Source organism: Curcuma longa, chromosome 11 (genome assembly GCF_044706935.1).
Source record: "Curcuma longa cultivar G26 ecotype Majalengka, Jawa Barat chromosome 11, ITB_CL_G26_1.1, whole genome shotgun sequence".
NCBI lineage: Eukaryota > Viridiplantae > Streptophyta > Magnoliopsida > Zingiberales > Zingiberaceae > Curcuma > Curcuma longa.
This window is the reverse complement of record NC_133871.1, coordinates 8,906,872-8,933,699: the sequence shown is the minus strand read 5'-3', so window position 1 is coordinate 8,933,699 and position 26,828 is coordinate 8,906,872. Positions and strand designations below refer to the sequence as shown.

At 38.3% G+C, this 26,828-nt stretch overlaps 3 protein-coding genes across 15 annotated transcripts; 1 reads left to right on the top strand and 2 right to left on the bottom strand.

The window, feature by feature from the left end:
- Positions 1-612: 612 nt before the first annotated feature.
- LOC141840507 (uncharacterized) lies at positions 613-14,051 on the bottom strand. Of its 9 annotated transcripts, none has more exons than XM_074728509.1 (6): positions 13,869-14,051; positions 13,695-13,795; positions 13,427-13,538; positions 1,646-1,697; positions 1,474-1,543; positions 613-959 (listed from the first exon to the last, which is right to left on the bottom strand). In XM_074728509.1, the coding sequence occupies exons 1-6, from the start codon at positions 14,026-14,028 to the stop codon at positions 876-878; spliced, it is 579 nt and encodes a 192-aa protein (XP_074584610.1). In that variant the 5' UTR covers positions 14,029-14,051; the 3' UTR covers positions 613-875. The 9 variants fall into 9 exon arrangements, with proteins under 9 accessions (XP_074584610.1, XP_074584611.1, XP_074584614.1 ...); XM_074728510.1 differs by having other exon boundaries at positions 13,427-13,529; XM_074728513.1 differs by having other exon boundaries at positions 13,457-13,529.
- A 685-nt stretch (positions 14,052-14,736) lies between these two features.
- LOC141840053 (uncharacterized) lies at positions 14,737-21,964 on the top strand. 4 transcript variants are annotated; one of them, XM_074727938.1, is made up of 4 exons: positions 14,737-14,836; positions 17,190-17,263; positions 17,345-19,908; positions 19,996-21,964. In XM_074727938.1, the coding sequence occupies exons 2-4, from the start codon at positions 17,246-17,248 to the stop codon at positions 21,236-21,238; spliced, it is 3,825 nt and encodes a 1,274-aa protein (XP_074584039.1). In that variant the 5' UTR covers positions 14,737-14,836; positions 17,190-17,245; the 3' UTR covers positions 21,239-21,964. The 4 variants fall into 4 exon arrangements, with proteins under 4 accessions (XP_074584039.1, XP_074584040.1, XP_074584036.1 ...); XM_074727939.1 differs by having other exon boundaries at positions 14,737-14,840; positions 17,195-17,263; positions 17,351-19,908; XM_074727935.1 differs by having other exon boundaries at positions 14,737-14,840; positions 17,195-17,263.
- Positions 21,965-22,365: 401 nt separating this feature from the next.
- LOC141838490 (receptor-like protein kinase HERK 1) lies at positions 22,366-25,868 on the bottom strand. 2 transcript variants are annotated; one of them, XM_074725990.1, is made up of 3 exons: positions 25,568-25,868; positions 25,233-25,450; positions 22,366-25,147 (listed from the first exon to the last, which is right to left on the bottom strand). In XM_074725990.1, exon 3 carries the CDS (start codon positions 25,118-25,120, stop codon positions 22,586-22,588), a length of 2,535 nt encoding a protein of 844 aa, XP_074582091.1. In that variant the 5' UTR covers positions 25,121-25,147; positions 25,233-25,450; positions 25,568-25,868; the 3' UTR covers positions 22,366-22,585. The 2 variants fall into 2 exon arrangements, with proteins under 2 accessions (XP_074582091.1, XP_074582090.1); XM_074725989.1 differs by having other exon boundaries at positions 25,651-25,868.
- Between the last annotated feature and the right edge of the window lie 960 nt (positions 25,869-26,828).

The following is a 26,828-nucleotide window of genomic DNA, read 5'->3' as shown; positions in this document are numbered from 1 at the left end:
GCAACTTCTCAATTTATCTCCTTATAGATAATCCTGAAATTGATCGTGTATGATTGTTGGAACGATGAATTCTACTTTTTTAGAAAAAAAATACTTTACTATTCTTGTTTATCACATTTCACACGTTATTTACATGCACGTTAAAAAAATATAGTTGGCATCTCTTAGCTATCCTACAACGCGAAGAGATGTCGAGCTTATTTGGTGTGCCAACGATTCAAGAAAACCATCAACCCCGACCCCAAGAGCGTCGAGCACCCGGATTTGCTCCGGATATGGCTATAGGTTAGATTATAATCATAAAAAAAAACAGATTTTTAGTTGACTGCAATCTTAAAAATTGAATTTTGATGTATACTGTGGCAGGTACTGCGAAATCTACTGCAAAGAGTCGCCCAATAAACGGAATATACCGATGGTGGCCTCCAACGACTTCAATGCATTGACAAGCTCCCTGACCTCGCCATGCTCTGCTCTAATTCCAACTGCTCCGGCCAACGATGCTGGACCTCCCCTTCTACAAGCTCAATCTCAGCAACAACCAACAACTTGACGGTCAGGATTGCACTCAGCCCCAAAGATAACGCTCAGATCTTCCAGTGGGAATTCGGGTGGCCAGCCAACCAAGATTTCATTCCATAATTGTCATAAACTACTAAATAAACTGTCACCGGTAAGGGTCAAAATGAGTAACTTCAGTATCAGTTTAATCTAACCCTTTCTACTACTAAAAATCTTGGATTGATCACGAAGTGGCAGTAAAAACAAAAGGAAAATAACTTATTCCACGGAGCAACCATCCTTCCCATACTATATAAAAAAAAGCAGCTGGCAATGGCATTGCAGGAGCAAACCAGATTTCAAAATGGAACAAGTCAATCATCCTTGTCGAAGAAACTCTGTGGTAATGAAAAATCATCCTCTTTGTTTAAAATCTCTGCTTCCTCCTCTTCTGGTTTCTGGTAGAGAACATCCAAATGTTAGTACCTCAACAGTATAAATATTAGTTTATACCCATATTAACTTCAGTAACCAACAAATAGCTAATTAGCAAATCTATGAAAGAGCATGGTTAAAATGTATGAATATGCTCAAAAGAGAAAATAATTAGTTTGAGAAGCAATAAGAGTTTAAGGTGTGAGAAATAGAGGGAGAGCAAAGAAAACATAATTCGAACATTCTTACGTGGCATGGTGTCTACTATGTTTCAGATTATATGCAATCTCCATAGGAGAACAAAGGATCAACAAATGTAACAGGAGCTATAGATGCTAAGCAAGCATGCACAGATTGACGTTGATAATAATACAAAAAAATGCAACAAAATATTGCCCTTTTTGACATCTGCATTGCATGCTACTGCCAATGATGAAGATGAGAAATAATAAACTTCTTCATCTTCCCGCATCAATCTCTTTTTTTAAAAAACAAATACTAATGAAAAGAAAAATGATTATGAGGGCTTCATCTCACCATTGCTTCTAGATTATAAAAACGATCCAACAACTGCAATACCTCCTCAGCTGTGAATTGTCTATCAAAGCTGCAAGAATCAACAACAAAGTTTATGTTTCAAGATATTTTGTACTCAGTCTGAAATTCTTGCACAAAATTCTTTAGTACCACTATAATAAATTAATCTAACCTCTTCCGCAGATATTCCACCAGTCCATAAAGAACAAAATGACGGTGGATGCCTACAGTCAGTGACTAACTCATATTAATAATCACATATGTCAAAATTACATATTCATTATATGACAAGAACTTAAGAGATTGGTAGTGAATAATTAACTATTTGGATGAACAATATTAATCGAGATGGACGAACTTTGAGAATCATAAATCTACCAGTGAGAGTATTACTGAATTTGAACCATCATCAGTTATACTGTACCTATTTAAGATTGTTGAAAAGTTTTAGATTACGAACACCCGGACATTTAAGATAGTTTGCCTTTCAAAGTAGATGCATCATGTCAAGTTAATTATTGGGCAAAAAAGTCAAAAAGGCGCCCCTTTTTTACCGAATCATCAAAAATATGCCCTATGCTAATTTTTTATCAAAAGAGTGTCCCATTCCCTTGTAAAATGACACAACTATCCTCCAATACTTACATCTACCGCCTAAACCCTAAATTGGTCGGGTGTGTTGTAGCAGCTATGACTTCGTAGCCGTTACAAGATTTCATAGCTGCTATACAGTTGCAGCAGTTATGGTTCCGTAGCTGCTACAACATAGAAAAAAATTTGAGCAACAATCAAAAGGACACCCCTTTTGACTAAAATTGTTTGAAGCTTTCAAAAAGGATTTAAACGACGTTTTTTGCGCTTGAAACTTGACTGCTACGAATTTCACCCCATAGCCAGTTGTAGATCTCTGAACAAGCTTTAATTTGATATATTGTGCGTCTCGTTGTTCAACTCAATGCAAAAGTTTGGACCTATCAAAGTTTAGAATTTAATATTCACGTTGTAGTAACAATGAAATCGTAGCTGCAACAACTGCGTAACAGTTCAATTGTAACAGCTACACAGTTGTAGCAGCAGCAAAACTGTAGCTATTACATAGATGTAGCAGCTATGGTTTCGTAGTTGCTACAATATGAATATTAAAACTTAAACTTTGAGAGGTCGTAACTTTTAACCCTTACGTGGCCTAGACGGACGCTATAGTTTATCTTTCATTCATACATATCAATACCATATACGAAAATCTCAAAACTTTGCAGCGGAAAACATTATAACATAGCAGAGATTTCTTATATGATAAATAAGCATAGTTTGCAAGAAATGTCTAGATGATAAGTTTTAATCAGAAAACAATTAAACGTGACAGTTTTCCAACAAAACCACAACCAGCATGCACATATAAAATTTCGCATGGCCAGGACTCTGTCAAGTCACCACCACACACATCAGTTCAGCCTCTCCCGCTGCTTCCCTTGCTCAGTGCCTGTTAATTGGGTCTGCAATATAAGAAAGAATCTATAAGCACAAGGCTTAGTAAGTTCCTTTCCTACTCACAAAATCCGAACGTCACAGAGACATAACATCTCTAACATATATCATAGAAGCACATTAACATCGTGTAATCACGTTAACATTCATTTACTTTAACATTCATATCATATGCATTCAACATGATAACAAATGCCTTTTCAAAATACATTAACATATTAGATAAACATAATCATATTTGTTGTTTGGGGTCCCCGGCTTATACCTATTCATTCATCATTTTGCGCGCATCCCTAATAGATCCGGGGAAGCAAATCCTGAACCCACTAGGGAACTAGGTCTTCACCCGTCCTTCGACCTAGGTCTTCACCCGTACTTCAACCTAGGGGCGTATTGGAGCCCATCTCTTGGACCACCTTCACTTACGTACTTCAAGGTCCGGTACAAGGCATGCATTAAAGTAAAAACATGTTTTCTTTTCCTTTTTCCATTTTGAATGTTCCTTATTCTTTCATCATTCATATAACATGATGAACATTCAAATATTTATTATCATACATGATACATTATCTAACATTAGCATGAGATCACTTAACATCATATATGACATCCTCGGAAACCCTTATTCAACCAAAACCTATATCTCATACGGTTGAACAAAACTTATTGGTTTCCTCTACCATGTTACATAAACTCATTCCATTTAACATTTACCCATGTCTAGCTACAACTAACCATGGTTAATCTTACTTGAAACCCTAACCCAGCTAAACCCTAATTTCCTAGAGTTAGCCGAGTCCTTATAAGGTTTCTTAGGCTTTTAGCCTAAACCATAAACCTTCATACCTTATCATGATTGGGCCGAAACTCATACATGAACAAGCCTAGGTTAAAGTTTAACCACATGACCTTTAAACCATCTTAACCCATTACCTGTAACCCTAGTTAAATTCTTAGCATGAATCAAACCCTAAGTTTCATGTTTGGCCGAAACATTAAGGATAAGAAACATGGTATTAAGCTAATTAATTGTACCCTATCACATGGTAAACCATTACTTAACCCATGTCACCATTTCTTTGCTAGAGTACCCCATGAAACCCTAATTTCTTACTTGGCCGAACCTCTTGACCATGAAATCCCTAGATTAGGTTCTATCACATGGCACCCTAATCCACATAAACAACATCAAATAGAAATTTGCATTCATAGTTAAGTTTAAATCATATTCTAAACCCTAATTCCTCTTATGGCCGAAACTTGATTCACCAAGGTCACCCTTGGTTAGTTCTAGATTCAATCACTTGGGGCCCTAAATAATATTAAATATTAGGAGTTCCTCACATGGTAATTGAAATCAAAAACATAACTTTAAGTTTTCTTCATGTTCATGGCCGAACTCCTTTAAAACATAAAATCTTGGGTTTTACAACACATGGACACATACCTAGACCATTATGGAATATCTTCCTATAATATTTTCAACTATGGTTAGATTAGCACATAATTAAAACCATAATTTCACCTATTGGCCGAAACCCTAAAATCATGATCCCTTGGTTATATTTAGCCACATGAATCCTTGAATCCTCACATAACTTTTACAAGCATGGTTAGGTTTTTAAAACATAACTTAAAACATTTAGTTTACCTTTGGCCGAAACTTAAACCTCTTGAAACACTAAGTTTTAACCACATAAAAACCAAATTTATTCCTAAACATAATCATAGATCACATAGACATATAGTTTGTTCCAAAACATGCCTTAAAAACCTTTAAATAAAGCATAGCCAAACTTATAAAAATTTGAGTTTATCATAAGTCTTCATCATCAAAATAAAACAACCACATAAATCCACATCTTAGGGCCATTATATCGCAAGTGAGGGAACTTACCCTTTAGTTCCTAAAGTTCTTAGAGTTTACCCTACAAAAGAGAAAAGAAAAACTCTTTTGTCTTGTTGTCCTCTTGGAACCTTGTTGCTTCCTCCAAAACCTCCCAACCCTTGCCTTAGATCCTTTTCCTTGACCACATGGTGATGAAAACACCATTAGCACCTCTCGGCCAAAAGAGAAAAGAGAAAAGAGAGGAAGAAAGAAAGAAGAAATCAAAAACCTTGAAAGTTCTTTGCCTCCTCTTTTGCTTCCAATGTTTCTCCTTAGATCCCTTCCCTTAGCAACTTGGTGGATGAAGAGAGCTCAAAGGTGCTCGGCCAAAGATGAAAAGAAAGAAGGAGAAAAAGTTTCGGCAACAAGAATGGGGAAAAGAAACCACAAGGAGGAGAAAAGATATTATGTGTAACTCCCTCTCTTAATTCCCCCTTGAGTAACCTCCCCTTCTCTTAACTCTTTCTTTTTTTTTTTCATGTAACTTCCCCCCTTGATGAAACCTCCGGCCAAAGAAATAAAATAAGAGGGAAAAAGAAACATTTCGGTGACAAAAAGGTGAGGAGAAAACAAAAATGAGTGAAGGAGAAACCTTTGTCTTAATTCCCCCATCAAGTAACTCCTCTTCTTCCTTTAATTTCTTCTCTCATGTAACTCCATTCCTTCATGAGACCTTCGGCCATAACCAAATAAAAGAAGGAAAAATGAAGAAGAATAAACCTATTTTCGATGGGGACAAGAAGTATAGAAAAGGAGTTCCATTTGCTCCTTGTAACTCCTCCTTTAATCTTAAGTAACCTCCATTTCCTTTACTTCCAATAACTTCCTCCTCATGAAGCTAATTCCACATCATCACATGAAATTTCGGCCACATTTTCTAGTATTTTCGTTGGAGAAAATGAAAGAGAAACAAGGAGTTTAAATCTTGCATGTGTAACTCCTTGCATTTAATGAAGATGATGTCATCTCGCATTTAAATGCATTTCCCCTTATGCTTCTTACAAGAAACATTCATTGGTACATATGGTTCACTCATGAAATTCCTAAGACTTGCTATACATTAGGTCCAAGGTTCAATCCTTGGCACCTCCATATTTTCTTTAGCAAAGCCTCCATGAAATTAACCCCTCAAGACGCAATACTTTACTTTAGGCCTATTTAATTCTTAAAACCTAAATTAGTATTTTATACTAATTCTTTTTACCATAATTCATCTATCATTTATAAATAAATGTCCAGATATTCTCGAAGGAAAAATTGTGGGTATTACAATCCTCCATACCTTCTAAAAAGTTCGTCCTCGAACTTAGAATAATTCTGGATATCTTCGTTTCATATCTTCTTCACGTTCCCATGTGACTTCCTCAGACTGTTGATTTCGCCACAAAACTTTGACTAACGGTACTTCTTTGTTCCTTAGTCTCTTGACATCTCGATCCAGGATCCGTAAGGGTCTACTTTCATAACTTATATCCTCCTGGATTTGAACTGTCTGTGGCTCAATCACCTTGTCTGCATTGGAAATACACTTCTTTAACATCGATACATGAAACACATTGTGAATAGCGGCCATTTCCTGAGGTAGCTCGAGTTCATAAGCCACTTTGCCGACTCTATTCAAGATCTTGTATGGTCCCACGTATCGCGGACTCAGTTTTCCTTTCTTCCCGAACCTCATAATTCCCTTCATAGGAGCTACTCGGAGAAAAACAAAATCCCCGACATTAAATTCCAATGGCCTCTGCAGTTGATCGGCATAATTCTTCTGCCGGCTCTGAGCAGTCTCTATCCGTTGGCGGATACTCTGTATGGCTTGGGTGGTGTCATTGATGAAGTCCGTTTGGAGTTTCATTTCTTTCTTCTCACCACCTTCATACCAACAGATCGGAGATCTACATCTCCTCCCATACAAAGCTTCATATGGTGTCATTCCAATAGTAGCTATTATTATAAGCGAATTCCGCTAAGCACAAATATCGACCCCAACTTCCTTTGAAATCTAAGGCACAAGCCCTTAACATATCTTCCAATACTTGGTTCACCCTTTCTGTTTGAGGGTGAAAGGCAGTACTGAATTTTAGCTTCGTGCCGAGGGCCTTATGGACACATTCCCCAAATTGTGAAGTAAATCGACCATCCCTATCTGAGATAATGGTCTTGGGAATACCATGCAATCTGATGATCTTCTTAATATATAATTGAGCCAGTTGCTCAATAGAACACGTCATCTTGATTGCTAGAAAATGTGCTGACTTCGTCAGTCTATCAACTATAACTCATATTGCATCATATCCGTTTGTAGTCCTGGGAAGACCTGAAATGAAATCCATAAAGATATCTTCCCATTTCCATTCTGGAATTTGAATTGGTTGCAGAACTCCTCCATGCCTCTGGTGCTCTGCTTTAACTTGCTGGCAGGATCATCAGATGAATTGGTTTCATCTTACTTGGAAGCGGCAGGATCACTACACACACATCAAGCCTGTATCCTGCCGCTTCCAAGTAAGAATTTCCTGCTTACTTTACGATGCTTGAAATGATAATGTTATGTTTGAATAGAACATATATGATAGAAGCATGATCTTACATGAGCTACTGGTAATTTTTATATGTACAGTATGGCAGAGAGGCTGCTGGCTGAGTTGGAGGCAGTAGAGTATAGCCCAACTCTGGGAGTGCAGGGCGTTATGGGCAAACTAGATCGAGTTTTCTGGAAACTCGAGCAGGAAGGATTTCCTATGATAGACGACCACCGTATTGGGGCACTGATGCGTGCTTTGCCCGAGCGGTAGCACACCCAGATGTGGGGCCAGCATGACTATCGCCTCACATACGCAGAGTTGTGCAAACAACTGCTGCGTCAGGAGTTTCTGGAAGATCTGGGAGAATCTGAGTCTGATGATCCTAAGGACAGCGAAGAGGATCCAGAGATTCTGGAGTATTTTGAGTCTGAAGGGGAGTCAGAGTTCGAAGAGGACCCTGAGTTCGATGGAGTCTTTGAGGATGATCCCGTGATGATTGAGAATGTTCCGGAGGACGATCCGGGGATGATGGAGATGTTTGAGATGGGTCTAGAGGAGCTGGTGATGATGGAGATGGACCCGGAGGTGGACCTTGATGAGATAGAGGACATCGATCTGGATCCAAGAATCAACCCCAACGACATTATAGATATGGAGTGGGGTTTCGATGAGGATTCCATGGAGCTAGATCTGGATCTGGAAGGAGAAGATTCAGACGAGGATCTAGAGGATACAGTAGTAGACCCTGAAGAGGCACCAGAGAACTATCCTCCTCATGGGGTCCACTACTGTATCCTCTAGATCCTCGTCTGAATCTTCTCCTTCCAGATCCAGATCTAGCTCCATGGAATCCTCATCGAAACCCCACTCCATATCTATAATGTCGTTGGGGTTGATTCTTGGATCCAGATCGATGTCCTCTATCTCATCAAGGTCCACCTCCGGGTCCATCTCCATCATCACCAGCTCCTCTAGACCCATCTCAAACATCTCCATCATCCCCGGATCGTCCTCCGGAACATCCTCAATCATCACGGGATCATCCTCAAAGACTCCATCGAACTCAGGGTCCTCTTCGAACTCTGGCTCCCCTTCAGACTCAAAATACTCCAGAATCTCTGGATCCTCTTCGCTGTCCTTAGGATCATCAGACTCAGATTCTCCCAGATCTTCCAGAAACTCCTGACGCAGCAGTTGTTTGCACAACTCTGCGTATGTGAGGCGATAGTCACGCTGGCCCCACATCTGGTGTGCTACCGCTCTAGCGCGCTCGGGCAAAGCACGCATTAGTGCCCCAATACGGTGGTCGTCTATCATAGGAAATCCTTCCTGCTCGAGTTTCCAGAAAACTCGATCTAGTTTGCCCATAACGCCCTGCACTCCCAGAGTTGGGCTATACTCCACTGCCTCCAACTCAGCCAGCAGCCTCTCTGCCATACTGTACATATAAAAATTACCAGTAGCTCATGTAAGATCATGCTTCTATCATATATGTTCTATTCAAACATAACATTATCATTTCAAGCATCGTAAAGTAAGCAGGAAATTCTTACTTGGAAGCGGCAGGATACAGGCTTGATGTGTGTGTAGTGATCCTGCCGCTTCCAAGTAAGATGAAACCAATTCATCTGTTGATCCTGCCAGCAAGTTAAAGCAGAGCACCAGAGGCCTGGAGGAGTTCTGCAACCAATTCAAATTCCGGAATGGAAATGGGAAGATATCTCTATGGATTTCATTTCAGGTCTTCCCAGGACTACAAACGGATATGATGCAATATGAGTTATAGTTGATAGACTGACGAAGTCAGCACATTTTCTAGCAATCAAGATGACGTATTCTATTGAGCAACTGGCTCAATTATATGTTAAGGAGATCATCAGATTGCATGGTATTCCCAAGACCATTATCTCAGATAGGGATGGTCGATTTACTTCACAATTTTGGGAATGTGTCCATAAGGCCCTCGGCACGAAGCTAAAATTCAGTACTGCCTTTCACCCTCAAACAGATGGACAAACAGAAAGGGTGAACCAAGTATTGGAAGATATGTTAAGGGCTTGTGCCTTGGATTTCAAAGGAAGTTGGTGTCGATATTTGTGCTTAGCGGAATTCGCTTATAATAATAGCTACCAAGCTACTATTGGAATGACACCATATGAAGCTTTGTATGGGAGGAGATGTAGATCTCCGATCTGTTGGTATGAAGGTGGTGAGAAGAAAGAAATGGGACTCCAAACGGATTTCATCAATGACACCACCCAAGCCATACAGAGTATCCGCCAACGGATAGAGACTGCTCAGAGCCGGCAGAAGAATTATGCCGATCAACGGCGGAGGCCATTGGAATTTAATGTCGGGGATTTTGTTTTTCTCCGAGTAGCTCCTATGAAGGGAATTATGAGGTTCGGGAAGAAAGGAAAACTGAGTCCGCGATACGTGGGACCATACAAGATCTTGAATAGAGTCGGCAAAGTGGCTTATGAACTCGAGCTACCTCAGGAAATGGCCGCTATTCACAATGTGTTTCATGTATCGATGTTAAAGAAGTGTATTTCCAATGCAGACAAGGTGATTGAGCCACAGGCAGTTCAAATCCAGGAGGATCTAAGTTATGAAAGTAGACCCTTACGGATCCTGGATCGAGATGTCAAGAGACTAAGGAACAAAGAAGTACCGTTAGTCAAAGTTTTGTGGCGAAATCAACAGTCTGAGGAAGTCACATGGGAACGTGAAGAAGATATGAAACGAAGATATCCAGAATTATTCTAAGTTCGAGGACGAACTTTTTAGAAGGTATGGAGGATTGTAATACCCGCAATTTTTCCTTCGAGAATATCTGGACATTTATTTATAAATGATAGATGAATTATGGTAAAAAGAATTAGTATAAAATACTAATTTAGGTTTTAAGAATTAAATAGGCCTAAAGTATTTGCTTCTTGAGGGGTTAATTTCATGGAGGCTTTGCTAAAAAAAATATGGAGGTGCCAAGGATTGAACCTTGGACCTAATGTATAGCAAGCTTTAGTAATTGCATGAGTTAACCATAAGAGCTAATGATTGTTTCTTGTTAGAAGCATAAGGGGAAATGAATTTAAATGCGAGATGACATCATCTTCATTAAATGCAAGGAGTTACACATGCAAGATTTAAACTCCTTGTTTCTCTTTCATTTTCTCCAACGAAAATACTAGAAAATGTGGCCAAAATTTCATGTGATGATGTGGAATTAGCTTCATGAGGAGGAAGTTATTGGAAGTAAAGGAAATGGAGGTTATTAAGATTAAAGGAGGAGTTACAAGGAGCAAATGAAACTCCTTTTCTATACTTCTTGTCCCCATCGAAAATAGGTTTATTCTTCTTCATTTTTCCTTCTTTTATTTGGTTATGGCCGAAGGTCTCATGAAGGAATGGAGTTACATGAGAGAAGAAATTAAAGGAAGAAGAGGAGTTACTTGATGGGGGAATTAAGACAAAGGTTTCTCCTTCACTCATTTTTGTTTTCTCCTCACCTTTTTGTCACCGAAATGTTTCTTTTTCCCTCTTATTTTATTTCTTTGGCCGGAGGTTTCATCAAGGGGGGAAGTTACATGAAAAAAAAAGAAAGAGTTAAGAGAAGGGGAGGTTACTCAAGGGGGAATTAAGAGAGGGAGTTACACATAATATCTTTTCTCCTCCTTGTGGTTTCTTTTCCCCATTCTTGTTGCCGAAACTTCTTTCTCCTTCTTTCTTTTCATCTTTGGCCGAGCACCTTTGAGCTCTCTTCATCCACCAAGTTGCTAAGGGAAGGGATCTAAGGAGAAACATTGGAAGCAAAAGAGGAGGCAAAGAACTTTCAAGGTTTTTGATTTCTTCTTTCTTTCTTCCTCTCTTTTCTCTTTTTCCTTACTGCTCTTTTGGCCGAGAGGTGCTAATGGTGTTTTCATCACCATGTGGTCAAGGAAAAGGATCTAAGGCAAGGGTTGGGAGGTTTTGGAGGAAGCAACAAGGTTCCAAAAGGACAACAAGACAAAAGAGTTTTTCTTTTCTCTTTTGTAGGGTAAACTCTAAGAACTTTAGGAACTAAAGGGTAAGTTCCCTCACCTGCGATATAATGGCCCTAAGATGTGGATTTATGTGGTTGTTTTATTTTGATGATGAAGACTTATGATAAACTCAAATTTTTATAAGTTTGGCTATGCTTTGTTTAAAGGTTTTTAAGGCATGTTTTGGAACAAACTATATGTCTATGTGATCTATGATTATGTTTAGGAATAAATTTGGTTTTTTATGTGGTTAGAAACTTAGTGTTTCAAGAGGTTTAAGTTTCGGCCAAAGGTAAACTAAATGCTTTAAGTTATGTTTTAAAAACCTAACCATGCTTGTAAAAGTTATGTGAGGATTCAAGGATTCATGTGGCTAAATATAACCAAGGGATCATGATTTTAGGGTTTCGGCCAATAGGTGAAATTATGGTTTTAATTATGTGCTAATCTAACCATAGTTGAAAATATTATAGGAAGATATTCCATAATGGTCTAGGTATGTGTCCATGTGTTGTAAAACCCAAGATTTTATGTTTTAAAGGAGTTCGGCCATGAACATGAAGAAAGCTTAAAGTTATGTTTTTTATTTCAATTACCATGTGAGGAACTCCTAATATTTAATATTATTTAGGGTCCCAAGTGATTGAATCTAGAACTAACCAAGGGTGACCTTGGTGAATCAAGTTTCGGCCATAAGAGGAATTAGGGTTTAGAATATGTTTTAAACTTAACCATGAATGCAAATTCCTATTTGATGTTGTTTATGTGGATTAGGGTGTCATGTGATAGAACCTAATCTAGGGATTTCATGGTCAAGAGGTTCGGCCAAGTAAGAAATTAGGGTTTCATGGGGTACTCTAGAAGAAATGGTGACATGGGTTAAGTAATGGTTTACCATGTGATAGGGTACAATTAATTAGCTTAAAACCATGTTTCTTATCCTTAATGTTTCGGCCAAACATGAAACTTAGGGTTTGATTCATGTTAAGAATTTAACTAGGGTTACAGGTAATGGGTTAAAATGGTTTAAAGGTCATGTGGTTAAACTTTAACCTAGGCGTGTTCATGTATGAGTTTCGGCCCAATCATGATAAGGTATGAAGGTTTATGGTTTAGGCTAAAAACCTAAGAAACCTTATAAGGACTCGGCTAACTCTAGGAAATTAGGGTTTAGCTGGGTTAGGGTTTCAAGTAAGATTAACCATGGTTAGTTGTAGCTAGACATTGGTAAATGTTAAATGGAATGAGTTTATGTAACATGGTAGAGGAAACCAATAAGTTTTGTTCAACCGTATGAGATATAGGTTTTGGTTGAATAAGGGTTTCCGAGGATGTCATATATGATGTTAAGTGATCTCATGCTAATGTTAGATAATGTATCATGTATGATAATAAATATTTGAATGTTCATCATGTTATATGAATGATAAAAGGATAAAGAACATTGAACTACGGGACACACAATATATCAAATCGAAACTTGTTCAAAGATCTACAATTAGTTATGGGATAGAACCCGTAACGGCTAGATTTTAAGCTCAAAAAATATCATTTAAAGCTTTTTCAAAAACTCCGAACAATTTTAGTCTTAATTTTTTTTCCTATATTGTAGGAGCTACGAAGTCGCAGCAGCTATAATGCATCCGATTAGTTCAAGATTTTAGACAGGTGATAACAGTACTAAAGGATATTTGTGTCATTTTACAGGGATGGGACGTCCCTTGATAAAAAATCAACCTAGGACACCCCTTTAACGATTCGGTAAAAAGGAACACTCTTTTGACTTTTGCCCTTAATTATTTTAGCAGGGAATGAGGGATCATCGTAGTTTAAATAGTAATGTTCTCCTGATGAGACCAGCAATAGCTGCGATGATTTCTACTCAGCCTGCTATCTTCAATCCAGAATCACAACAGTAATTTCCAAACTAGAGCAATAAGTTCAAATCGTTTAAGCTTTTATTGATTTAGTGGCTACAAAGATTGTCACAGAAGACAACGTTCTAAATGAGAGAAAAATTAGAACTTTACCACCACAAAGCATAGGATCATGAAACCCACCCTGTAATCGAGAAGGAGGATAGATTTCTAGAGCTTCTAAAAGCCTCAATTCCACTTCAACCTGCGATTGCTCCTGATGGTACTAGAAAATTAACATAAAATAAACATAGAAGGACAAGTATGTACAAATGCATCAAAAGTAGCATACAGAGACATGGCAAAATAGAGTATGGAAAGAGGAACAAAAGTAGCATACAGAGACAACAAAAGGCAGAAGAAAGAGCGGAAGACTACCAACCTTAGGCAAAGAGGAAACGGAGGAAGGCGGCTCCTGGCCGGCCGAGTGGATCGAGAGCCCGTCTTGCTCCTCCTCGCCGGCCGCCTCCATCTCTGTCGATCCTGGATGAAACCCTAATTCGATAACTCCCCACACAGAGTGCAGGGAAAAAAAAAACAAACTACAAAGGGAAACCTAGCAATCTCCAAATGCCGAATCGGAGAATCCATTGTTCACCTTCTTCTCGCTCCTTCACTATCGTCTTCCGCTCTGCACTGGCAACCGACGAGGGTTCGGCGGCGACACCACGACGACGCCCTCGCCGTGGTCTGGATTGGGTTTGGCTCCGTCTCATCGGGCTCGGAAAAAGGGATTATAACGTTTTGCACCAAATTATTCATCCACAAATAATTTATTTATAGTGTATTTGATTTGCTCGGATGAAAACAGATGGAAAAAATAAATAAATAAATTTTTGTCAATCTTTTCTAAATTATGAAAAAATTACAAAAATGCATGATGATTAAGACGTAATAGAAAGATTAAGTTGGTTTGCAAATTTAATTAGTTTTTGAGCTAATTTTTTTTGGACTAATGGAAAATAGATAGTGGTTTAGGTACGTTAATGGTGTTAATTAATAAAGAGTTTCGTCTGTTAATTCTTATTAGTAACTGCTTTATATTAGTAAATAAATAAAACGTCCAGTAGTATTTTATGACATTAAATATCATTAAAAAAATATATTCCTCGCATTTAACGCCTCTGGGATGGGACAGCCACGTGCCGGTTCCTATTAAAAAAAGACGCGGTTTCCACTTTCGATGGAAACGGGTGTTACATATGCCGGCATGTGGTGTAACGGACGGTTTAACCATCATCATATCATGGATTGCGTAGACTTTTTGTTTAAAATGGGGTGTCGCGAAACTTGGTACCGGTTTATTCGAGTCGTATCGGAAGGCGACAGCGACACGAAAGCGGAGACCGGGCTGTTACGCACTGCCTTTTAATAAGAAGGTTAGGTAGCGTGGAGATGGTGGCGCATTTCCAATCTCCCCTTCCTTACGTTCACGGCAACTGAGCCCTTCACCTCCCTCTCTCTCCCCGATTGCCAAGGTTTTCGATCCCTTTTTCGTAGCGATTTCTGACGAGATCGATTCAAGTAGGTAATTTGTCGTCTCAAAGAAGATTTGTGGTCTGGATTTTTTTTTTTTCCTTTTGCTTTGAAGTTGCTTTTGCTTGTCCGAAGGAGAGAACTCATAGATGTAACGCGTTGGACGATGTTATTGGACAGATCGACTGGATTCGTTCCTCTCGGACTGTGTGTTGCCGCGGGACGTGGTCGATAGATGTCAGTGACGCTGTAACGAAGTGCAAGGGAAATACGCGGTTGATTGACGTCCTAAAGGATTTCTTTTTGAGATCTAATCCCGATTTGTTAGTCTCGCGATTCAAGAAAGTGTTTTGTGAAAGAAACGTGACATTAATTAAATTTTTTAGAGTGGAAGGAAGTCGGGAGCTATTATTGTTACATATTCGCAATTATGAGAGGCGACGGAAGGAAGAGCGAGTTGTTGAAGACTTAAAGTTCTTTTTCCCCCTTCCGATCTACCTGCTATCCAACTATTTTGGTCTGAGGATTCTGGTAAGCTTCGATGTTTCGGTAGTTTGTTCCGTGGTAGCATCAAGCTCAAAGTTCGTGCTGGGAACACTGTTGGATTTTATTTCTCCTTCTTAGGGTTATGCTTTTGTACATCATTTCAGTCAGCTGACCTTAGGCGTTAGAGGTGGTATAACTTCGTTAGTATGACCAGATATCCCGAATTATTTTGTCGGAAGGGTTTGGTTTTGTCGAAACTAACTGTCGCGATGTGAAAAGAAGCAACTTTCTTGATCATAAAAAGCCATGATGTTTGGGCCAAACGAATCGACTCTGGAGCTCATGTCATTTGTTTTGCGTATTCATTTACATTGGAGAGGAAGCCACAAGAAATATTCATGTCGTTCATGGAAATTTTCCCCTATTTAGCAAGACCTATAGTTTTTGTTCCTGATCAATCTGCGGTACTTTGTTGTGCGACTATTAGATGTCAAGCCTGGGTTCGAGGTCAAGGTGGAGGTATTTGGTTATTGATCCGATTGAGTAAAGTAATTCGATCTTTGCTAGAGGGGTTCAGAAAGAGTGAGTACACACTTTTGGAGAAACAGAAATACAGAGATCCACTCTTTGCATATTTGTATTCTGTTGTCATGCCACCACAGTCAAGTGTCATGACACCACAGGGAAATCATGATAATAGGTGATGAGCAACTTGTTTTTTTATTTTCCAGGTATTGAGTATATCTAGGCCTTTCTTAACCTCTGTGTATCTGTGTGGAACTTACAAGAGATATTCATGACTTGAGTTCATTACAATATTATGTTTTTTGCACATTTTATGGGAGTGACTTGAAGTTGTTAATTCTGTGAAGGATGTGCCTTTAGCAAAGTAATAAGTTAGCCCTATTATTTTGTGCCCTTTCTATCTCGGAAACCAAAATTACTGAACTAACAAGGATAAAACTTAGCTTCATCGTTTAAAGACAGGAAAGCAATTTAGCGTTGAAGCAGTCCACACTACTTTTAAAGCATGATCATTAGGATGTTAAGCTATCCTATAATACATCCTGAGCGAATTTGTTGGAAGAGATAGCAGAGTGATCTCATTATTCCTCTGAAAGTAACTGGAACTAGCACTCTTGTATTTTATCCTATCTAGCAATGTTGTATAGTCTAAGAAACATTGGAATATATTCGGTCTATTATCTCAGGTGTTTCAGATAACTGAAACATAAAATGAGGGCATCTGCAGACCTGGATTGATGGTTCTTGATTTGCTACAAGTGGTGGGAGTTTCTAGCTTAAAATTATTATTTCTTTGTGTTTATGCCCCTTGATTGAGCATCCAGTTTAATTGTGGGGAGTCTAAATGCATGGTTTATGGAAGAAGAAGCAACAGCCCATTTTCTCCTTTCTTTTAACAACCTGAAGCCACAAAATTCTGAGTCGTCCAGTCATAAAGGCACTTGGAGTTCTACTGCAGGAACTTTATTTTATGGTTGATAGTTTCTGACCTCAGCAGGAAGTATACTCTCTTGGGATATTTGTTCACTTCTTGTAATTATACGTCTGAATTTCTGCAAGTTTTGAATGACTTAGTAGTTCATCACATTATAAAATGATTGAACAGCTGTTGACCGCTTTAAAAGGTCTCTCTAATTCATTTGGTTAATGATTAGTTTTAAGATGCCTTGTTAGACATTCACATTTGTCCCCAGGACCAAATTACATAATTCATTACTTTGGATTGATGTCGCTAATTTTTACCAAATGATGCTATTCAGTTTCTTTTACTGTTTGCTTTTGCTTATTTACCTTTTTAGTATTCATATCTACCTTATGTTTATGTTCACTTTTAGATTCAGAGAAGCATTTTGAGTTGTGGTGGTGAATTGATGATTATTTTCATTTTTAGTTTAGCCATGACAAAGCGATTCTAGGATAGCTTATCTCTTGCGCAGAGTGTTAATAATGCCGACTAACGAAGAGGTGGTCCTCTTGCTAATGTCATTATAAAGCAGTTTATTATGTTTGGAAATATTAATTTTTTTTTAAATTTCTTATTGATAGATTCAGTTTGACCTTGCTGATGGGCATTCTGATGAGTCTATATCTGGTGTACCAATCAAGAAAAGGCTATTTCATTTGTCACAATCTTCATCTTCTGCATCCCAAAACACAAGTGACGTGCCAAAAAAATTAAGTGAACAACCGAGGAATCTCTTACTAAAATCAGAATCTTCTGTTTCTGAGAACTCTGCTGCTGTAAAACTAGACAGTAATTTAACTCTTGATGATTTACTAGAGTCTTCCATCAGATTCAATAGTTCACATGGAATTGCTTCCCAAGTTAATCATAGCATGGTGCTCAAGGAAGGCATCACTGGAAGTGGGGAATCAGGTATGGATGAGGATCTGGATGTAGATAACAGGGCATCACTAGGCTTGGGTATGGAGAAAGGAAACAATTCACTAGAGCAATGCGAATCCGAGATGCTCAAAGTTAAAAAAAGTGTTGGGAAAATAATCACTTCAAGTGATGTATCTGCATCTGAAGGAGTTGAAACATCAGGTTTGTATCTATCATGTCAGGATAAGCAATCTGGTCTGAACTTCTCAAAGATAGTGAAAGATGAAATGCCTTTGTTGGATCTGCCTGGGTTGAATTTGCTGCAACATCTTCATTGGACCAGTTACAGAGATTTGGAATCAAAACGTGCTGCTTTTCATCTTTGCTCAAGTAGAGAAAATTGGGATTTGAATTTTCCAATGGAAATGTGGAATGCCAATTTGGATAATTTAGCTACTAATCATGAGATGAACGATAAGTCAAAACCGAAGGAGTTGCACCAACCAAACAATGAAAAAATTCCCATTCAAAATACTCAAGAGACCCCAAACAATTTTGGATTAGGTTCATCAGTGGTTGAGTCACATCAATGCAATCTGAGATTTACCAAATTGGGATTGCCTGCTGATGGAACTACAGGCTATGTAGATGGCTTAGACTTGCAGCTTAGGCTACCTAGCAGACCAGAGTTGCACAACTTGGGGATAACTCCTCTTGATCTAAGCCTGTCCTTGACAGGTAATCCTTCAGATGCATCTTCTACAATTGCGAAACTTGAATCGTGCATGAACCATAATCAGAAAGAAACTAAAAGTCATCAACTTAGTAGTTTCAACTCTGGTGTTGTTGCACAAGTGAAATCTGAACCATGCGATAGAAGTTTCCATGTGGAAAGTTCTCTGATTGAGGACTCATCACAAGGTAAAGAGATCAAACCAGAACCATCTGAAGAACTTCAGGAGTCTCCAAATTTGGTCTTAGGTAATAACCAGCTAGCCTCTTTCACACAAGTACCAACAACAACTTTGGATTCTAATTCTTTGCATGATGCAAATATGGTTCATGAATGTAGTACAACTTTGCTTAATGTTGCAAACACAAACGTGTCTGCTGTAACAGATTCTATGGTACTTTCTAATGCTGAGGATGTGCCTTCTAACAGTTGCCTTAACCAAGATGCAGAAGGAAATTCTAGCAAACCATTGGATAATTTTGCGGAGTCAATTATTTCTGATGGGAAAGCATGTACTGCAGAAGATATAGTCACTCGTGACATTGGTGACAAGGTTTCTTCCCTGCATAATGAGTCTGTGGAAGCTGATCCTAAAGAACCCAGAGCCTCTGGTGAATTATCTGGAGGAGTTGAAATGAGCCTCTTAGATGATGCATCAAAATGCTTAGGCAATAGCAATCTTAATTCTGATGCTAGAAAAACTACTATAGTGACTGGTGGGAATCTAGAAGGCATGGACTTATCTGTGAACATTCAGATAGAACAGGATGTTGTTAATGCACAGGAGCCTAGTGCTCCAGAAGATCCAAAGAGTGCAAGGAACAAGATTACCAGTGACGGAGTTGGTGATCATGAAGATGGTGTGCCAGCATTTGCAAATGAGGTCCAATGTCACAGTAAAGAAAAACTGGATGCTAGTGTTTCTACTGCCTCCATCGGTTCAGAAGGTTTTCTCTTCATGACAGATGTGCATGTGGATAGTAAAGGCAAGGAATTACAAGATGACAAGCTAAGTGATCGTAGTGTTGAAATGTGCCATGATAAACAAGAGACAACCATTGACTTAAAGACAGACTTGCATGAATTGCCAATTATTACAGAATTGACTTCATATTCCAGTGAAAATCCTGTTGAACCTTGTGAAGGAACAAGAGAGAAACTCCTTGGAAAGGAGAAAGTCTTGAAAATGAATTCAAGTTCAATCAATGCATTTCCCGAAATTGCAAAAAACAAAAATGAATATGCAGGCGATCAGCAGATGAGCACAAAAGCTGCTAGTGTGGCAATCAAGCATCCAGAAGTGCAAGATAAGGAATCAAATGTTAATAGTACGGCAACTAACCATGTTTATAATCCATTTAAACATAGCCACATTAAGCATGACGGCAACAGGTACAAGAATAGAGACAGTGACAAGGCAAGTTCACCTTCAACTAAGTCATTTAATTACAGGAATGCTACTTCTGCTAGGTCAGTTCCTGATGGCATGGAGAAGGAAAGGTTGATTGCTGATAACGAGAAGCATGCCAATTTATATTCTCAAGGGAGAAGGTGATAATGCTCTCACTTTTTTAACCGCTGCTGCTATTTCTTTAATACCTATTTTTACTATGACATTAATGGATTTTATTATTTTAGGCATTCAAAATTAGAAACTAACAATCATGGTCAGACAACCGGCAGATGTGAATCTGGTTACACGAACAATAGAAGGAACTATAATCATCATTTTAATCGGGATACCGAGATCCAGTATGGAGCAGGAATTAGTAATCCCAGAAAATCACGATATCGGAGGCATGATGAAGATGTGGAAATTCCATTTACTGGTCCTCCAAATGGTAGTTGCTATAGATCATTGAGAAGGACGACAGACTATCCACTGGATCGTTCATCTCGATTTCCATCTTGGAGGCCGTCCCGAGGGCACAGAGAGGAACTGAGTGGTAGACGTCAAGCAAAAGACATTGATGCCGACAGGATTGCTGGAAGAGAAATTGAAGATTACCTGATTTGCAAGGATAAAATCTCAAGTTTACCCGGTGAAATGGCAGATAACTTGCTACATTCACACCCAAATCTGCATTATGAACCAACTGAGAATGACTTTCTGTTGAGGGGCAATAGTTGTTCGCCTACTAGATCTCCAGTACGTTTATATCGATCACGTTCACCCACTCAATGGTTTTCACCTGGAAGAACACCTGAAATGTACATTGATGATGATACAGATTTAACAACGCATGGACCATCTCTTGATAGAGTTGGCATGACCAGAAATCTTCCAGAAGCTGAGATAATGGGCAAGCATACTTCACTTCGATACCCTCAATTGCAGACTGAGACGAGAGAAATGCATTTTGCTAGAGAACTTGAGTTAGCAAGGGCTGGTAGAGTTTTGAGGAATAGAAGATACGAAATGAGACTACGTGAAGATACAGAGTACCCTGAACCTACATACTCTGGGGATCAATTAGTTTATAGCAGGGATTATGATGGCAGGCGTGGACTTGGACGGACACAACATATTGCTAGCGATGATGATGACAACCTTGTTTTCACTGATGATGATCATTGTCCGGGATCAAGAGAATATGATGATAGGCATGGATTCATTCAACAACCACGTCATCTTCCAAGTACCCAGGATGATAATCGTGCTCACATTGGTGATGGCTATCGTAGATCTACTAAGTTCTTCCGTGACAGTGAAATGATTCATGGTGGGAGCAGCTCCAGGAACTTCCACAATCATGTAAGAAATCAGCCCGGTCCTAATAGATTAAAGAACAAGGTGGAACAGGAAGAAGATTACAGATACCATCGCAAACAGGGATGGCGTGATGGTGATGATGTGAGGTTGAAAAGGAGAAAGTATTAAGACTGTTTGCTTAGCCATGCATTCACAGCCAACCATTTGTGGTCGTTTGGCTTATTGTATCACTTCATCCAGATGGATCCTCTTTCCTGAGATGCCAACGTCAATCACAGAAAAGGACACCGACTCGTGCGGATGGTTTCACACAGTGATTGCCGAGCTGCAACAGTTTATAGTTACTGAATAAATTGTGCTTCAGCAATGCCGATGCCTACTGCTGTCTAGAGATCTCACAAAATACTAGAATATTTCATCAGTAAGCATTAAATATGCTCTGAATACATCCGAGGTTTACCCTTTATGCCCTGTTTTGTTGGAAGATATCAAATACGTGAGGAATCTTTGGTGGTCATGATTGCACCTGTTCAATTTGCTTGTAATATTACAGTTGAAACTTTGACCATTTAAGTCCCGTACGCATAGTAATCATCTTCACGGACTAATTTGTTGTTCGTACTGCTTTTGTGTTAGAAAATGGCTAGCAGATCTCTTCCAGTTAATGGGAAATTGGCGAAGATAAGTTCAACAGCAATGCTACTGGTGGTATTTGGCCACTCGCTACGCAGGATATTGTGTTTGTAGCTTTAGAATCAACAAGGGGATATAATTAACAGATGTAAATCCTTATGCTTTGTTAGCCTCAAACTTTTGGTTGCAAGGTAAATCAAATATCATTTCCAACTTGTATAATGCTTCAAGGTCAATCAATCATTTGGAGAAAAACATGAACCGTATATGTAATGAGCCGATGGCTAAGAATTGGAAGAGAATAAAGACCGAATTTTGCATCATGAAAAAAATTATTTAATCTGACGAATTCTTGCAGGAGGAAAACAACAGGAGGGACATCAAAATCAAAGTCTCAAAGAATCAAATACGACTGTGATGAATATGTAAACAAAAGGAGATTATGATGCTTTTTTGAAAAAGAAAACAAATTTACATTAGATCCTTCTCTGCATCATAAAATGATGTTATCCAATCTATTAACAGGGAGTAGGCACGCTAAAACTTAAGTAGTAAGGTCCTTGATTTTTTTTTTTTCAATATATATATATCCAATCTAACATGACAGTTAAATTAAGATCACCTTTCAAAACTAAATGAATCAAAATTAGAACCCTTCAAAATATCAGCTTCAATACATAGTTGCAATCTTGTTTCATCCATCAACCATCTAGAGTTTATACATATCCATATAGTTTGTTTCTGCAAATTTTACAAGCAAAAAAAAAAAAAAAGGACAAACATAATTGAATCTTCAGCTACAACACTATAAGACCATACTCAGCAAAACCACTCTTACGTTCTTGTCTGATTCAAGCAGTAGTACAGCAAATTACAATCAACTTACCTCCCTTCTGATTTTATCAACTGCGAGAAAACCTTGCTCATTGAGGTATCGGTTACATCATTAAGTAATGATGTACTGTCTTCCACAGCAGGCGTATTCTCCACGGTGCAGATGTTTCCAACCTGAGGAGCAAGTTCAGGAATGCGATTGATGCTATTAATCTCAGAGTCACCAGCATCTGCCTCTTGAAGTTGCAGAACATACTCCAAGTTCCAAAGAACATCTCCCATTGAGGGGCGCTCAGTACCACTATCTGCTAGGCATTTCTCAATAGTCAGCCCGAATTTCCTTAGAGATTCAGGTTTAATTGATGCTGCAATCCTGACATCGGCAACCTGCTCCAACTCACCCTTCATTTGCCATTTCATTCCCCACTCAGCTAAGTTCACCATCTCTCTTGGTAGGGTGGGATTTATGACTGGTCTGGCACAGAGGACTTCAAGCAAAACTACTCCAAATGAGTACACATCTGATTTCTCAGTCAACTGTTGCCTTTGGAAGTACTCGGGATCAAGATATCCAAAACTTCCTTTTACAGCAGCACTAACATGGGTCTGGTCCAACTCAGGTCCAGTTTTTGAGAGTCCGAAGTCAGCAACCTTTGCCAAAAGATTTTCATCTAGAAGAATATTTGCAGATTTAACATCACGGTGGATGATAGCCATGGCTTGACCAGTGTGAAGGTAGTGTAGTCCTCTAGCTGATCCAATACAAATTTCCAATCTCTGCTTCCAGCTAAGAGAACGAAGACCTGAACCATAAAGATGGCTCTTAAGAGTGCCATTTTCCATGTATTCATAAATAAGAATCATTTCATTCTTTTCATCACAGTATCCAATCAGAGAAACCAGATGGCGGTGGCGTAAGCGTGACAGTAATTCAATCTCTGTACGGAATTCATTGAGGCCTTGTGGAGATTTTGGATTACCCCTCTTCACTGCCACTTTTGTTTCATCTCTTAGTACTCCCTTGTAGACCTTCCCAAAGCCTCCAACCCCAATCACCAAATTCTCATCAAAGTTGTTTGTAGCTTCTTGAACTGCTATAAAGGAGAAACGGTAACCAAGGTTTCCATTTTGTCCATCCATGAAAGGTATTCCATTAGAAGTTCTGGTTCCTGTGCTATGAGAAGTCAAACCAGTAGCAGAGAAAGGCACCCAAGTTTTGGAATACTGTTTTGCAGGCCTTTTTTTCCTGAGGATGAAGAAAAGAACCACTGCAATGATGATCACTGCAATCACTCCAAGGCTTGAACCCAATATAATTCTGAAGTTTTTATTTGAACCAATTGGTGTGACAACTGTCTGACCAGAAGAAGCAGATCCATTGATCTTCATTATCTCAAGCCCATTTAGAATTGCATTTGGTGGCCCATTACCATGAAGTGCAATTCCTGGATTGACTTTAATACTGAGAATATTAGACGCATCATCAGCCTCCAAAACAAAATCAAGAAAAACAGCTGTAGCCAATCTTCTAAATGTTATATCAGAAAGATTCAAGTTACCATATGCAAGCCAGGTATTGACATAAACATTAAACAAGAGTGAACCAGCTGCGTCACTGACAATATCACAGAAGTGAAATCTTATAAAGTAACTTGACTTGGCATCCACATTGAATTGCCATGTTATGTTAACAAGGTAACTCAAAGTGGTATCAGCAGTAGGAGATAACTCAGTGGCTGTGGTATACACAATGTCAGGGGCAATCTCCTGGGAAACTCCTTCATTCCTAGAAATTTTGCCACTGTAACTAACTGGATGTGAAAGATTTGCAATCAAATATTTCTGATCATTTTCCCAAAGTCTCCACAGAGTATCATCATCTGGGAGAACAGACCGATTACCCATGTTGATTCGGTAAATTGTCTCCAGTACCTGTCCTGATAAACCCTGGTAACGTGTGCCGGATGGATGAATGATATTTGCACCATCACCAGTGAGATTGTCAGGAACAGACAAGATTTCTATTGCATTTACAAAGGCAATGGACATGTTTCTAGATGGTGCAAATGAAAGGCTAAGAGTGTCACTCAATATGTTCAAAGAGAATTCCTTTACTGTTACATTCAGTGGCGGTCTGAAGTCGTTGAGCAGAGTAATATCTTGAGTCAACACATTGAAAGATGCTGTAGTGAGGTTGTGGCTCTCAAAAGGGAAGAAATAAAGACGGATGAAGTGCCTACCATGCTTCCTAATTTGAAATGTGTAGGACGCAGGTACTGTGAAGATTCTGGCATTCTGGAAGAGCTGTTCCATGCCATAGTAAGAGGGGACCATGTTCTCTGAGATGTTGGCCAAGTTGTTTGAGGAAGGATTCAAGGTCCAAGAAACAGAATCATCTGCCTGGAAAACTCTGTTTCCAATGGTTGTATCATTCAGAGATCCACAATTGATCAGGTAGTGATCGGTTTGGTTAAATGAACAGTGGCCGCACGAAATGACAGTGATCGCAAGGATGAGGATACTCACTTGAATTTTTCTAATGGCCATCTCAAAGTACAGATAGCCCAGATAAGGTTTTGTCATTGTATTTGACAATATCTTCAAGCACACCTAATGAATATAAACTGTCAGTGGAAATTTACAACCAGACAGTCACTTCAATATTTTCTAATAACCATCAACAAATAAAGCTAACCAGGGCAGGGCTTTGTAGGCAATATCTTCAATAGAAGCATCAACTGTAGAAGAGCCTGAGAGCTTCTCTAACAAGAAATGCAACTCCAATAAACAAAACTAAACTTGAAGCACAGAAACCCTAATTCTCTCTCACCGAACCGACTTCAGCTCCCTCTCCAAATGAATTCCAAGATAAACATCAAAACAGTAACAAAAGGTCTAATCTGGAGCTGCGACCTACAAGAAAGAAAATGGGGAACAGAATTAGCGGGACGAAATTCGGCACCGAACAAACATCTCAAAAAACAACTGCAACAAACAAGCAGTAGAGCAAGGAGCCAAAAAAAACCTAACTTTGCAGAGAAAGAAAAAACAACTCCTCCAGGTAATTGGAATTGAAATCGATTCAACCAATAAAATAGGAGGAAAGACAACACCTCTGGGGATCTGCAACAACAAATTGAACCTTCAGAAGACGCAAACCAAGCCCCCTCGCGAGCCTCTGAAGTTGTACAAAGGGAAGATTTATAGAAAACTAAGATAAGAGCAGGTCAACTGGTCAAGGCTCTACCACTGCAAGATGTGAAATGAAGAAGACGATCGATGGGAGGTGGAATAATGGAGCTGAAACCCTCATTCAAGCCAGAGCAACAGCAGTCGCAGTTGGTGACGGTCATTTTCTTCCTTTTTTTTACTTTGTTTTTTTTATTATTATTTAAAAGCTACTACTTTATTATTTTCTCTTTTTTAATATATTTTTGAAATTTTAAATAATATCTTAAATATACACACACTTTTAAATAAAAGATATTTTAAATGGTAATTATGACCAAAAAATATTCATATTATAAAAAATGAATACTGCTTAATTATAAACAAATATTTTTATATATCAGACAAAAAAGATGATACATCAACAACGAATTAAAGCTCATAAAGGTCTACTGAAAGGCAAATGTATCAAAATTCCACTCAATTATTTGAAAAAGCAAAAAAATATAAAAAAAAAACAATTTCCTTTTTGACTGAGTCTTTCACGGGAAAGCAAAGAAGAAATGAGAGTTTTTTCTTAACTTTAATTACATCGATACAATTTAATGGCTGACGCCTTTATAAATTAAATAACGTCATGAAAGCTAAAAGATAGCGACGCCGCACCAAACGAACGCGGTTGCTTCAATTTTCCGTTTCATATTAATTAATTAATTAATTAATATCCGATTTGTATAGATAAGTGTGATTAAAGAATGGGCAGTTATGGGAGAACCTACTTTTATTGTATTCAAATTTATTTAATAAAGTAATTGAATGAGAAATCTAAAATACATATAATTATTCAAATTTAATTTAATTTTTTATTATAAGTTTGAGTTCAATTCAAACTTTTTTTATAATTTAATTTTTTTATATTTATTCAGTTAGTTATTAAATTTGATAATATAAATTTATTTATTTATTTTAAAAATATATTTATTTATTTAATATATTAATAAAAATTTAATTGATGAATATAAATCAAACGTTATTTGTAAATATTATTTATATTAATCATTTATATTAAATAAATATAAATAAATTCTTATCAAGTTAAATATTAAATTTATTCAAATATTTG